Source organism: Natator depressus, chromosome 3 (assembly GCF_965152275.1).
Source record: "Natator depressus isolate rNatDep1 chromosome 3, rNatDep2.hap1, whole genome shotgun sequence".
In the NCBI taxonomy this organism is placed as follows: Eukaryota; Metazoa; Chordata; order Testudines; family Cheloniidae; genus Natator; species Natator depressus.
Window position 1 is genome coordinate 132794440 of NC_134236.1, and position 16016 is coordinate 132810455.

At 38.7% G+C, this 16016-nt stretch overlaps 1 protein-coding gene across 1 annotated transcript in view; it reads right to left on the reverse strand.

Moving 5' to 3' along the window:
* PCNX2 (pecanex 2) overlaps positions 1-16016 on the reverse strand; it is a 238070-nt gene that overhangs the window by 117384 nt on the left and 104670 nt on the right. Inside the window, exons 18-20 of the mRNA XM_074948848.1 lie at positions 11324-11416; positions 10616-10766; positions 2958-3099 (exon numbers count right to left, since the gene is read on the reverse strand). Of these exons, the coding sequence (XP_074804949.1) occupies positions 2958-3099; positions 10616-10766; positions 11324-11416 (386 nt within the window). The remainder of the gene's footprint in view (positions 1-2957; positions 3100-10615; positions 10767-11323; positions 11417-16016) is intronic.

Below are 16016 nucleotides of genomic sequence, written 5' to 3' on the forward strand. Positions count from 1 at the left end.
TAAAAACTGAAGATAACTAATTCTTCATTTCAATTTCTTGAGTAATACAAGCTGATTTCAATTTTCAGATTACAAGGTCCAACTATCTGAACAACTCTAATGATTTTATTGCAAGTCGTGCAATGTCTGGAATTTTTTTTCTTTTTCTTATGATGTGATTTCTGTATTCAGACTTGTGCAGTTTTGCCATTATCCCTCAACGGTGAAGGTACTTAGCCACTGGAACAACTAACCTAGAGATGTAGTGAATCACACTATCACTTCAAGGTAAAACTGGATGTCCTTCTAAAAGATATGCTATAGCTCAAACTGAAGTTACGGGTTTGGTGCAGGAAATACTGGGCACGGTTCTATGTAGTATTTTACGCAAGAGGTCAGACTAGATGATTATAACAGTCCCTTCTGGCCTTAAAATCCACAAAACTTAAATGGTCATCATCTCCCACTGCTTTCAATGGGGGCTGAGCCACGCTGCCTTCAGGGACTAAGGGAGACCCCTTAGTCATTAGGTGAGGGCAAGGAAGGATATAAGAATGGGGAGGTGCCAGGAATGAGAGCGTAGGGCAGGAGACTGTGGTAGGATCATGAGGAGTCAGAGGAGCATGGGGAGAATTAGGTAAACTGAGAGAGTTGCAGGGGATTATGATGTGCAAGAGGCTGACTGAAGGGGAGTACAGAGAAATAAGCCAGGCTGAGGGGATGCCTGGGAACATGGAGTGCAGGAGGAAAATGGGGTACCAGGGAATGTGAAGGGTGAGAAACAGTGAGGGGAAAGGGAAGGAAATTCAGGGAGGCAAGCGAACAGAGGGGCCACATGGAAAAGCGTGGAAAGAGAACATGTGTGGGGTAGCTGCCATTCTATCCCCACTATCCTCCTCTCTAAGTATTCTGTCAAGTTAGGGAAGAGACAGCTCTCCACACCAAATGGGATAAGAAAAAATGAGTCCTCTCTGAGCAATAGACAGGACCTGCATTGTTAAGTGTGTCTTCAACGTGTGAATTTAAAATCTGAGATGATCACACCTACATTGGGGACTGGCGGCATTCTCCTAAAGGTTAAAGTATCAGAAGGCAGACCCAAATATGATTACTTTTTAAAATCTCATGATTTTGGGGGGTCTGAATCATGATTTTTGAACAGCTGGGGTTGCAATTCTGCTCTGAAAAGTTACTATGTAAAATAATATCTTCTAACTCAACACATCTGATCCTCCAGTGGATTCAGAAATACATCTGATGACAAGTGTCAAACTAACATTTGGCTACTTTTTAGTTCTGCTAGACCTGCAGAACCACCACATCTATGAGAGTGAGCTGTACTATATTTCAGGTAAAATTTTCAAAACATGCCTAAGAAACTTAGAAGCTTAAATCCCATTTACATTCAATGAGACTTAGCTTCTTAAGTGCCTATGTCACTCCTGAAAATAGGTATTTTTGAAAATATTGCCGTATGCTCCTGTACAAAAGTTGATATAGTTTATTTATAATGTAAGCTCTAATTTAGAATGTAAGCTCTTTAGGACCAGAACCCTCTTTCGGTATATGTCTGTACAGTCCCATGAATCATGGGTCTGGAGCCTCTACATGCTAGTGTCATAGAAATTATTATTATTAATAATAAATATTTTTTCACTACATCCAAGTTAAAAATAATCTGATTTTAAAAACGAACATCCAGACAATCTGAATACGGGAAATAAAATGCTCCATTTGTAATGGATCTTTGTTCCTGAACACAGGCCAGTTTTTTAAACAATTTAAATCACTATAGTACTGAAAAAGGCTCTGTACTAATTCTGCTCAGTGAGGACATTGCAATCACTACAATACCACTGAATCTCACAGCAGTTTGTAGGTCATCAAGCAAAAACTGCCACCACAAAAGGCTGTCTTCAAAGAACATACTATAATACTGTGGATCAGCAACATTTAGTTTTAATTAGAATCACAGAGGTTAGACATGGAAAAAGCTTATACTGTTTTCCTGATCATATCCCTGCTAATTCAGGATAGTTCTGCACTCTACATTCTTGAAGGCTTTGTCCAACCTAGCCTTCAATGACTCTAGTAATGAAGCCTGTGACACCTCCTCTGAGAGACTTTTCCACAGTCTAATAAACTTTACAGTTCCCTGATATCCAACCTAGATTTCTCATTTCATCTCATTAATCCTGGTTACTCCCAAGGTGTTTACACCCTTTGAACACCTGCAGCCTGGTATAATATTTCCTGGTTTTAGCTGTCATTTGGGCATGCTATACATATTTAGTTTTTTAATCTCTCTATATAAATTTAAATCTCTCTAGCCTCAATAATGTTTGCTGCAGTACCACTAGCATCTCCTTTATCATAGTTTAAGGCAGTTTGAATTGTCCTGTAACTGAGCCAATAATGATAGCATTTTGTATTTATTGTTATTCATTAATAGCACAAAACCAAATTGACACAAATAACCAGACTCATTTACGCAACATTAAACTTCCTAAGAACATAAGAATGGCCATACTGGGTCAGACCAGTGGCCCACCTAGCCCAATATCCTGTCTTCCGACAGTGGCCAGTGCCACACGCTTCAGAGGGAATAAACAGGAAAGAGCAATTATCGAATTGCTGTCATTCAGTCCCCAGCTTCTGGAAGTCAGAGGTTTAGGGACACCTAGATCATGGGGTTGTGTCCCTGACCATCTTGGCTAATAGCCATTGATGGACCTATATGCCATGAGCTTAGAATCATAGAATATCAGGGTTGGAAGGGACCTCAGGAGGTCATCTAGTCCAACCCCCTGCTCAAAGCAGGACCAGTCCCCAATGTTTGCCCCAGATCCCTAAATGGCCCCCTCAAGGATTGAACTCACAACCCTGGGTTTAGCAGGCCAATCATCTTTTGAACATTAGTCTGAATGTGAGTAGTCTTAAATCTATGAATCATGTACTATGAACTATAATCAACTTACTGTGTACCAAGTCTCTTGTATTTACTAATAGAAAAAGCATCAATGGTGAGGGCATTCAATATTATTGCTGGATACAAGATGTATTTCTCAAAACATTGAAGCCACACATAGAGTCTTTCAAACCACATTAAACGAGCAGCATCTGAAATAAAAACCCAGATAACAGATCATTTTGTCAAATTATTATTTTTTCAGCATATAAATACTGTATAGACAACAAATGCATTAAAGTCAAAAGGACAAATCATGAGTTTTGTATATCATACTAGTTAATATACCCACTAATTTATGACACTTCATGTAATCCTTAATTCTTTTGCCATATAGCAATCATGTTGTTCTCTGGGTCCGGCCAATATTTATACCTTACATACTTTGCTTCTTTTTGCTGCATCCACCAGACCGGCACATATAGTAGCTGAAATGGTACATAATAAAGGATAGATCCTTCTAAGTTTTTAGAAGTAAAATGTGACATGATATTAATAAACATATTTATTTTTCATCTCTTTAATCACTTTTCTTACTTAGAATATTTTATTTATTTATTTATTTTATTTATTAACTAACACTTTTCATGTGACCTAGTGGGGAAGCTGTGTGACCTAGTGGAGAGAGCACTGAATGAAGACTCTAGAACCCTGGATTTCTATTCCCAGCTCTGTCACTGGCTTGCTCAATGACCTTGGCTAAGTCATGTCCCCTCTCTGTGTCTCAGTTTCCCCATCTGTAAAATGGGGATAATGATTTGTCAAACTTTGTAAAGTGTTTTGAGGATAAAGGATAAAAAGCATGATAAAAGAGCTAGGGATTATTATTATTATTCCAAAGGACCCAAAGGACCCAAAATACTTTACAAAGAAGCTATTATACACATAAATACTGGGATCACTTCACTCAGCAACAAAGTGCACCCACCTCTGGGATGGAATTCAGTCATTTAACAGTGCACAACAATATTATTCAGCAGTCAGACAGGACGTGACTACTGTATCCAGTTGAAATTGCAGGGAGAAATTAGGTAGGCAGAGTGAAGTTTCCTGAGTAATACCTGTATTCTTGCAAACATGACAGGAATTCTTTAATGAGCACAATTAGCTCAGGTCATCTGAAAAACAGAATTTGCAACAGCAGAGTGCACCATACTGGAGTATTGGTTCAATACTGACTCAAAGGTAAAAACCACCTGCTGAACTACCAACATCCCTTCCTACAGCAAGAAGGATAAAATAAGCTATTTCAGCAATATGACGGTGAGAAAACAAGAGGACACATTGACTCAAGGTTCCAGAGTACCGTATGTTCAATAGATACACGGAGAAAAGTCAGGAACCAATCCTTCCAAATTATTTTAATTCATGGACTTATGATATCTTTAGTTGAGTAACAGTCTTTCAAAAAGCCGTACATGAATTTCTGAGACTCCATATCCTTCACTCTTTATAGCTTAAAGTATTTCCTCTTATTACTGCCTATGGCTCTGATGCCAGGCTTTTTCATAGCTTTAATTAAAAATATGATTCACATTTCAAAATCAAGCTTTTTTGCCTCCAAAGCAGCAGGTAGAAATGACCGTGGCAATGCTGTGAGGGACCTGTTTTCACAGCCATTTTTCATACATTCTACATTCAGTCAGACAGGGCCCAAGAACTGTAAAATAGTATATCATTTGTGTCAGAGCTGAAGAAGGAAAGAAGAGCTCTCAACCTTGGAGATCAGAAAAATAAATTGAGAATCTATTACTATAGGCAACCCCCAACATATCATCTAGCAAGCCATTAGCAAGAATAGTTATCCTGCTCACCATTAGTGAGTGCAGGCTTTTAAGGATGGGAGAAGGAGAAATGGCTTGTTCTCTCCCTCTCTTAATCTTTTCCTGCAAGCCACAGGAGAGGCTCCTTCTCCATCTTGTCTTCTTCAAGTCTGCGGTAGAAGCTCTCACTCCCTCTTTCTGAGGAAGGTCCTGAGCTCTTTAAGAGAGAGGCTCCCTCTCTGCATTCCTCCTCCTGTCATAGTACCTGAACTCATCAAGAGAGGCACCTCCCTTTTCTCCTGGGATAGCTCCTGAGCTCTATAAGAAAGACTAATCCCACTGGCCTAGGATGAGCTCCTCTTATGTTTTGAATGGATTGAAGAGAAGATGGGGACAATGTGTATCAGGCAGGCTAGAGAGAAGGCTACCAGAGTTAAGACAGGAGGTGGTGAGGGTGTGAATGAGAGTTTTAGCAGAGTGGACACAGGAAACAACCTGCATATGTGGGGAAAGGGTGAGGAAAAAGTCAAAGTTAGCCATCCCAGTTATGGGCCCAAGTGAAATGGAGGATGGTGGTATGGTCAACATAAAATGGAGGGAAAAGGGGAGAAGTGGGGGAGGAAGATAACATGGTCAAATGGGAACTCTTATGTTTAAGTTGAGGGTAAGGCAGCTGGGAGATGCCAGAAAAACAGGCTGAAATGAGTGAATGGATGGATGGAGACAAGTCAGGAGTACGGTAAATATGAGAGGAATCAGTGTAAAGACGGCAGCTAAGGATATATGGGAGCCAACGACAGGGTTCTGGATAAACCCATGGAGAGCAGAAGAGCAGAGAAGTATGACCCACTGAAGAAGATGCTAAAGGAATGTCCAGAAAGGAAGGAGGAGGAGGACCGAGAGAGACAGCATCACTACACCGGAAGGAGTGCTCTAACCACTGAGCTCTGGGATATTCTGATGTGGGACTCCCTCGAACTCTCCTGTTGATGCTGTTCCACTGTTGATAAATAATTAGAGAGTCATTGGAAGTATGCGAGAGAGAGCGAGAGAGCATGACTCTGTAGCCTGGAGGTTAGGGTACCCATCTGGGAGGCAGGAGACTCAAGGTCTGGTCCCCCTGCTCCAATGACTCAGGCTTCACTGTCACCCCCTGCTCCCTCTGTTTTGTGGGGAGGGTGCCAAACTCATTTTCCCATGAAATAACTAAGCCACCTGACTCCAGGAGACGGGTTCCCAGTTATGGATTGCTAGGAGAGATTGGTGCCTCCATGCAGTCTGGACTTAAGTGCCTATCTTTCCCTATTAATTAAATAGGGAGCCTAGGCGCCTATCTCAGGCTTTGTAGAATGCAGCATTGTTCCTGTGACTGAAAAGAGATCTATACTTTACTCCAGTTCTTTAACAGATACTTCTGGGTACACTTCTGCAATAATTAAACCAATACAGACTAGCTGGACCCCATAGAAAATAGAGAATATAGAAGAATCTGAAAATGCCTTGACTCCTGATTGTACCACGGAGTTGTTAGCTTGAGTGATACAAGTGATTCCAAAGTATGAGCTGACCCATCAATGCAGATCAGTCAAAGAGTGAAGTGCATTTGCCTGGTATATCTCTACTCTCAACCTTTTGAAAAGCTGAGCCATTACCTTTATGAAAATTATGTTTTTCCAATGAATGAAGACATAAGGGAAAAAATCTTATAACAGTCTTCTATGATTAAACTCATGCAAAAGACAACAAAGCCAGGATATTCACAAGAGTTGCTCATTATCAAGCAAATGAAGCCTTTTAAAACAATGACTTTCAGCTGGAATACAAATCATTAATAAGATTCACATTTCCAGTACACTTTCCTTGGCATTTTGTGGCAACAGTTAAAAGGCAACCTTCAATCAAGTCTCTTGGATACTTTTTGGTACCCAGGTTTTGTTTTGAAGACATGATTTTTCAGAGAGATATAAATCCTTAACGTATGGCAAACGCACGATTTTGCAGGGAATGAACAGAACGCTTTTGTTGTCTAGTTTGAAGAACAGGATACTGAAGTCCTGCAGCAGACTGTGTTCTGACATTATTGTTTTCAAGCACCTCATGAACATAGGTTGAGAATGATCCATCAAGATATGACAAGCAAGTTTCCAGCTGGGACCAAAGAGAAGATGATAGCTGAAAAAAGAAGCCAAGTTTCTCTAAGTGAAGTTTGCTGAAACTGCAGGAGAACTAGAAATTAGTCTCTGAGATTCTAAAATATTTTCAGATATTCCTACATACCAAGGCAGAACCTGCTGAAGCCAGTAGATATTAGCAAGGCCAAATTATCAATGAAGTTACATTGTTTTATTCAGTTTTAGTGATTCTCTTGAGATATTATGCAGGAAATGAAAGTTACAGACTTCAGTAACCATGCTGCTCAAATTTTAAACATTCAAAAGTCAAAGTAAATATAATTCTGCCTCTATTCTTAAACAGGAAAATCTATTTAGGAAATACAATTCACTTTTAAACACAGAGTACAGCATATCAAACTGCTCACAATATGTCACTGAGGTTGTAATGTAATTGTACTGTAACAGAGGGTTAAACGCTATAGGACAGTGTTCTCAAAATACAGCTACTACAGGTGTACAGATCAATTGGTGATTATAAATAGAAAGCACAGCTAGTAAGTGAGGTAAATGTTATTGGTAAAGGGACTTCTCTGTGCTATATTCTCTCCTACAGAGGGTCTATATGGATAACCACTAAGGCTTATATTGACAGAGTGAACACAATGGCTAAACATCACTGATACAACATTCTGTGTTCTCGCTTTTAACTTGATTTTGTTACACTTTTTAAAAATGAGAAATGCCATTTTAAAAAGAACTCTTCCCCTGCATTGTTTCATTGCTATATTTTCAGTAAATCCCCATTGCAACAGATGCCAGGGAAAGATATTATTTTAGCCTTATTACTTCTGCTAGCAGAATATTATGCCCTGCAGAAATACAGTGGAAACTATGTCTGTCATTAAGAAATTTATATATAAAGTTTTTATCATTAATAATTTAAACATTCCCTAAAGGGCCTGGGTATTAAAAAAAAAAGGGTTATTTGTATTTTCTCTATACCATGTAAAATGGCTATAAATTTCAGTACAAATATTAGGCTGTCCCTCAGTTTACATAACCCTGGATTAGGCCATAGGTCACTTGACTCATATACAGTAGCTCAATGTGGTGCTAGATGAAGCTTTCATCTTCCCTGCTATCAACTGTGTAAAACAGGGATGATACTGGCCTCCTTTGAAAAGTGCTTTGAGATCTACTGATGAAAAGCACCATAGAAGAGCTACGTATTATTATTATATTTGATATGTCCTCCATTTCCAGATATAACAATTCCCCTTCTCCACAATCTAAAAGTTACACCAGGGGTAAAACAACTTGCATTTTACACCAAGTATAAAAAAGAGGTTAGGACGTTTAATAAACAGGGATAAATATCCCCTTGGGATTGCACGGAAATCCATTTTGCCAAGTAAATAAATTCAGATTTGAATTCAGGCCTACAGAGGTGAAATGTTTGAACATGCACGTGCAATTCTATCTGCATTTTCACAAGGGAAGGAGTAACTCAGATTTAAGCCAGAGTCATGAATAAAGATTAGATGGACTAGTAGCCCAGTTACCAATAATCTAAAGAAAAAGTCTGAGATTCTTCTCACCATTATATTCCAGCACTTTGAAGTTCAGATCAGTGGTACGTGAAAGCTGATGTTTAAGGGAAAGGGGCCCATAATGAGAAATAATCTTATTTTGTAGGGGGAAAATCTGTTCGGGGCTCCAGTGGATTTCCTGGACACTTTGGTGGTTGAGGGCAGGGACAGAGGATGTGAAGTGTAAGCACGCACCAGCACTTCAAATGATTAAATAAAGGAGGAGGGAAGGAGGAACAAATATTCAAAGGGAAGAAGTTGTTTCATGCAGAACTAAATTCCAAGTCTAAGTGTGGTAATGGGGTAGACGGCTGAAATGTTTAGACACATTTTAAATGTGAATCAAAATGTTCCACTCTTCAGTTTAACTCCTATGTGCCCTATCCTGCTGCACCTGAAGTCAAGTGGAGTTTATCTACTCAATTCCGTGGATTCAGAGCTTGCTTTTCTACATTAGAAATAACACTTCCCTCCTTCTGCGGGAAGACTGTCTGGGGACTGGAGAACTATGGAATAATGAAATCCCAATAGGTAGGGGTTGCAGCGGCAGTTTTGCTAGCCCTCACTTAAGACAGGAAGGGATGGTATTGCCAATTTAGAGAAGGATAGGGATATCCTACAGGAGGATCTGGATGACCTTGTAAACTGGAGAATAGTAATAGGATGAAATTTAATAGTGAGAAGTGTAAGGTCATGCATTTAGGGATTAATAACAAGAATTTTAGTTATAAGCTGGGGACACCTCAATTAGAAGTAACGGAGGAGGAGAAGGATCTTGGAATATTGGTTGATCATAGGATGACTGTGAGCCGCCAATGTGATATGGCTGTGAAAAAAGCTAATGCGGTCTTGGGATGCATCAGGAGAGGTATTTCCAGTAGGGATAAGGAGGTTTTAGTACCGTTATACAAGGCACTGGTGAGACCTCACCTGGAATACTGAGTGCAGTTCTGGTCTCCCATGTTTAAGAAGGATGAATTCAAACTGGAACAGGTACAGAGAAGGGCTACTAGGATGATCTGAGGAATGGAAAACTTGTCTTATGAAAGGAGACTCAAGGAGCTTGGCTTCTTTAGCCTAACTAAAAGAAGGTTGAGGGGAGATATGATTGCTCTCTATAAATATATCAGAGGGATAAATACCGGAGAGGGAGAGGAATTATTCAAGCTCAGTACCAATGTGGACACAAGAATAAATGGATATAAACTGGCCATCAGGAAATTTAGACTTGAAATTAGATGAAAGTTTCTAACCATCAGAGGAGTGAAATTTTGGAACAGCCTTTCAAGGGAAGCAGTTGGGGCAAAAGATCTATCTGGCTTTAAGATTAAACTCGATAAGTTTATGGAGGAGATGGTATGATGGGATAACATGGTTTTGGTAATTAAATATTCATGGTAAATAGGCCCAATGGCCTGTGATGGGATATTAGATGGGGTGGGATCCGAGTTACCCAGGAAAGAATTTTCTGTAGTATCTGGCTGGTGAATCTTGCCCATATGCTCAGGGTTTAGCTGATCGCCATATTTGGGGTCGGGAAGGAATTTTCCTCCAGGGCAGATTGGAAGAGGCCCTGGAGGTTTTTCGCCTTCCTCTGTAGCATGGGGCATGGGTCACTTGCTGGAGGATTCTCTGCTTCTTGAAGTCTTTAAACCACGATTTGAGGACTTCAATAGCACAGACATAGGTGAGAGGTTTTTTGCAGGAGTGGTGGGTGAAATTCTGTGGCCTGCATTGTGCAGGAGGTCAGACTAGATGATCATAATGGTCCCTTCTGACCTAAACAAAAAATATCTATGTTTACACAGACAGTTTAAAATTCTTTGGGCTTGGATGTTTTTGCTAAAATTGGATAGTTTTAGCAGAAAGCTCTGCATGAAAGATTCAAACCCACCCACTTCCACAATGAAATGTGGAAAAGTTGCAGTTGGCCTTTCTACCTATGATGATGTCACTATATTCACTTCCGTTCTTCCAGTCCCTGAAAGAGTGCCATCCAAAAGAAATATAGAAATCAAAACTTGATATTCCTCTGATATTTCTAAGTAAAACATAAAAAAAGAAAAAAGAAAACTCGTCTTGGAAAAAAATGGTCGTCTTTAAACACCACCATGGACACAAGCAAGAATTTTTTTTCTTTAAAAACAAGACAAACTGAAGACAACAACATCAATCAGCATTCTGACAACATTTATTACAAACCTCTCACTTCCCGCTGATGATATTCTTTGTTTTTAAGTATTGGGTGAGAAATCCACAGCCAAGGATGATGCTTGCGGAGCTGAGGAAGTATGTAATGTGTTACGAATCCCACAGTCCATGCTAAAGCAAACAGCACAATGCTGAGAAAGGGCTGAGCCAAAGGAGGAAAATAATGGAATCACATTTACAAATAATATTTTATAGACCCACAATATTTTTAACGTATAACAATTTAATCTTCCTTATACATTTGCAAGCAATATTGATTCTTACATAAAAAGCATCAAAAGACTACAGGTGGGAAGCAGATGTGGGGTCAGGAAATGAAAGCAACAACCTTTGTTCTTTTTCAAAATGTACTTTACACACAAATTTAACCAGTATTGTAACTGGAAATAAAAACGCTCAATTGGTCGGGTTAATGTAAGAATCCCTCTTCCAACAGCTTCTATGTCATAAAAAAAAGACTAGTATAAAGCAAAGGTTTAGGGAAAACAATTACTAAATGCATTAAATAGTGCCGAATATAAATATCTATAACTGATTTGCAGTGTATATCAAAAGCCTTGAAATTATCTTTGCCATTAAATAATTTTTCCTTAACTTTTCTCTTCACAGCTCCTCTCTATTCTTAGCCATGTAGTTTTCCATAATAAAGATGATATCTTAGGGGGGAAATATTTAAAAGCAGGGGATTAATATACATACCCTTAATGACAGAAACACAGTGCTGGCGCTGACTGCAAATGATAGAACAGCAGCCACTGCGCAGACAATGAGATCCGATTTCAAGATTTCCTTCTGTGAATATAATTTTTTTAAAATACAAAATTATCAAGTGAATACTATTTTAACTGGATAAATTAAATTACTCCATTATGAATTACTGATAGTTTGCATTGTGATGACACTTGTCATTGTTTTACAATATAAAAATATATTTTAATGTAAAGATATTTTCTGCAATATGATTTGCAAAATTATTTCCCCGCACTCTATATTTGTTAAAAATTCAAAAATATCAAACATATCAAAAATATCAAAATTCATTTTAAAACATATTTTGTAAACATTGTTTAATTGTAACATGGGAAACTTAAAACTAAAATGGTTTTACATTACATTTGTGTCTCCGTTTATGCAATGGTATTTGTGGGGTTTTCTCTATTTTTGAAAATGGCAAAAATCTGTTAATATTCTCGTTCCATTTCCTGTTTGGAAGCATTGATACTTTCTCATACTAATACACTGTTTCTTCCATTGCTTAAATAATCTGTGCTTTCTGGGAGAGTTTCTGTCATGTGTTCATAGACATCAATGATAATACATTTATTATTACGTACTACAGAGATGGGTCCAAGTTGTAATGTTTGGTTCAATATAAGTGTCCAAATTTCTCCAAGATTTGGGGGTTTTCAGAAGTGGGCCTATCTCTAGTATTATGTAATGATAATGAAAGGTAAAAATCTACCTTCAAGTAAAGAACTATAACTAGGCTGGAGTAATTGTGTTTTGGAGAAATTGGAAAATACGTTCTTCCTAACCCATTTTTCTTGTGATTAAAATATCATCGTGAATAAACAAATTAACAAGGTAGTTTTTGAGCTATGTGAATTTTTGAACCATTGTATTTTAGAGCTTACAGAAATGTCTTTGGTCAGCAAATCAATAACTTGTCTTAGACTTATGACTAGACATATTACAGAGGGCTAGTAGCCCTTAACATTGGTGGCAAATGAAGGTGCTGACTGACATAAACTGAATGCCTGCTGCTAGATATTTATCTAAATACTGACTTGTAGTGCTTTAATTTAAAGACTCTTAGAAACCTGGGATACAACAACATTTCACTTAAAAGAAAACCTCATCTGATTCAAGATGTTACTGTGACTGTGCACCCAGCCCCAATAGCCAGCCTCGCCAACAAGTGTTTCTGTGGGGAGGAGGAAGAAAACATAAAATAATGCTAGAATAACAGACCCAACAATAGGGAGATAAAAATGAAACAGAGATGTAGGAGACAACACTTGAACAACGAATTGATTTTAAAGTATAGGGGGAGCTGTCAATGACCACTATATTTCGGTTGCTTAACAATTTCGTTATCAAAAGATGATTGCAACCTGTTTCTGAGAACTCTAAACACTTACACTATTTATAGCACGCCTTTGAAATTCAGCTGGACTAAAGCCCTTTGGCTTGAGAAGTGCCTTTTCTGTATCCCATAAAACTCCACTCAGGTTTAGCTGAAATATAAAGTGTTAATTATCCTTTTCCTTCCCTGGATTGTGTTCCTCAGGAAAATTTTGGCAGATTGCCATAGTATTAATGGAACATGAACATTCTAAAGAACTAGATCCAAACCACTGCCAAAGCAGCAGCACCAGAACCACCATGTACATGTTCTGGCAACGTATGGAAGCTAGGAGGAGTGTGAGCAGAGCTGGTGCAGGCTTCCAACAACCACCCTGCCTGCCTGGAGTGAGCACATGGCTCCAGAGGTCCATACCACCTCTGAAGACACCACATGGGACAGAAGCATCCCAACTCAAGGGGGTACAGGGAAAGAGAGAACCAGGCCAGGCCAGCCCCTCACCATCAACTCACTCCTGATCTCCTACCTGGTGCTGCCCCAGTGGCCCATTCCCACCCACAGGATAACAGCCTTCTCCTGCCACCAGCTAATGTAGTTAGCCTTGTAGCTCAAGTGGTAGCAGGTGTGCACCAGTACTGAAAGTTCAGGGTTGAAACCCTGATGATGATGGACATAATGGAATGTATTTTTACCTTTATTAAAAATCCTAGGAAATTACATACTAAAACTACATTAAAAGAATGTTATTTAGGTTGCAAAGTTAAGCACTTGAAAGCTAGGTAATGCTAGATTTATGGTTGCCTGTATAACCTTAATTTAGCCCTGCTGAGTATATGTTATGTAATGAAATGCAATGTAATATGATATAATCTTTAATTACTTGATCTCATACCATTCTCAGTAATGCCAACTCTAAGCATTCAAAAATCATGAGTCAGGCCCCAAAGAAATCATGAGATTGGGTAAAAATTAATAAATGTGTACTCGGGTCATGTTTTCAAAGTTAGACTGAAGGCTAGAAACGTACTATTTTTAAAATGAAAGATGATATTCTCATGTAATCATATGCCTCCCAGAGCTGGGGTTTTAAGAAAAATATCACATATCATGACATTTGCAACAAGATGATAAGAGTAAATAAAACACTGCACATTTTCCACAAGACACCATGCATGGGGGGGGCGGGCACAGAATGGATGCACAAGCAGGCTGAATTAAGGTTGGACAGGCCACCATCTCCTAACTTTCTAGTCCTTGACTTTGTAACCTGACATGTTTTTAATGTAACGTTTGATACACATTATGTGTGAAAGGCCTGACCTCTGACCCTAGTAAAAATTCAATAGTGAAATAATCACTACCATTGGGATTGTTTTGAAGTTTTGGGTAAAAACAGATCATGCAGACAAAGACTCAACATCACCCACCCACCATTCTATCAAAGAAATATTTCTTTATTTTTTAAAGGGCTATTCTGGACATCTCCTGCTTGTGAGAATAAAACAGGAAAACATGCTGTAATTTTTTTCTCCTTGTTTTAAATTATACATTGAGAGCTTTGTATAAATCCTTTTACTAGCTATCTGACTGTTTGTACTAAAGGCCAGGAAGGAAGTTGAGTTTGAATGTAACACATTAACACCCTCAGGCCACTGGTTAATGTAGTAATCAACCATGGGGATGTCTATAGAAATTAATTATAATGCTAGGAAGCTCCATTCTCAAAGCTGAATGGTCAATTATCCATCACAGCTGCTTTGTAATTCCAGTTTCCAAAGCTGACAATTCTTACATAGCCATTCGAGCAGAGAAAAAATAGTAAAGGTCATGTAACTAAACATTACAAATGCTATATTGATTACTACTAACATGAATATTATACAACACAACAGATTTATTTTAATATTTAAACCTATTTGCTTTCATCTTGGGAGGTGAACCAGTTATTTATATCTTAAATTTATTGATTAAAAAGGGGCTAATTTAGCCTGAATATTATGCATGCTTTATACATAGGAGCATAGGCCAGTGGACACTGGACATTTTGTTGCACTTGGCCCAAACAAGCTTTTTTCCTCCACTGTCAACTATAAAAGATGGCAATTACACAGGGTCATGCTGAGGGAAACAAAAGGGGGAAGGATATGCTATTAAAACTTCTCCTTCTGGTCCTCATGTAACAGTGTACCCAATTCCCAGATTGATCAAAGTTCTTCTTACAGAGGATCTGAAAGCTATTTTTAGTTTGCTTTTGAAAATTAATCAAAACCAGAGCTGGTTACGATAGCACACTCCCTTAACTACAGTGGAGCAAGATCAGAATGGACTGTTGTTTAAATGTTTCCCTCAAATTTGATGCACATATATTTTTAGCTGTCTACGCTCACCAACTTTCTATACTGGCATTGCAGTGTGAGAACAATTGTGGAGAACTTACTTAACTTGGTTCAACTATTTATTAAGACATTGCCGCCAGCCACTAAAGGGTTTAGACAGAGCATGTATTAAACTACAATTGCAATCTCCTCTTCAGGGAGTACTATCTGTATCCCAGCATGGAAGAGTTAGCACTACATAAACCAATTTAGAACTGTGCACATCTGCTTACGTTAATATATAAACTAGAGGAAACCCAAACAGAGGAAGAAAGGAAGGTACAGCATTAGGAGGCCCTTGTAGCAGCCAGTAAAAACAGCCTGTGTTTCTAGAAAACAATATGAGATGTCAAACGTGTGTAGTGGAAATGTGCAGCTGACAAGCACCATGTGAAACCAATTCCCTGGCAGAAAAGAGCACCAAGAAACAAATTCTACCACAAAAAAAGGACCAAGACACAAAGGCCCTGTCTACTAGTACAGCCATGCCAGAGTGCTACAGTGGAACACAGTTATCCCCTTTTCCTAGTTACATGGTTCCAGTCTGCAATATAGTCAGGACCTTAACTGTGTTTTTAACCAGATCCTCATCTGCACTCTGAAATGAAATGGTTGTAACCAGTTCAAGGGATGGCCATATTGTTAACTGGGTCAGTCCCCTGACATGGTTCAACTTGTAGAATAGATGAGGTCAGACTGTACACTTGCCCCAGGCAATGAACAATAAGTGGAAGGGATGTGTGGGTTATAAAATCAGAAGAAAATTATGCCTCCCACTATACCTACAATACAGTCAACCAGTTCATAGAAATCAATTGACAGTGGATTGTGCCCATAAGCTACATACCCAAAACACCAGAGTATGTAGCCAAGCTTTATAATAAATACTTTATATCTTTGCTTAGAAGCCTCCCTCCATTAACAGCCATAC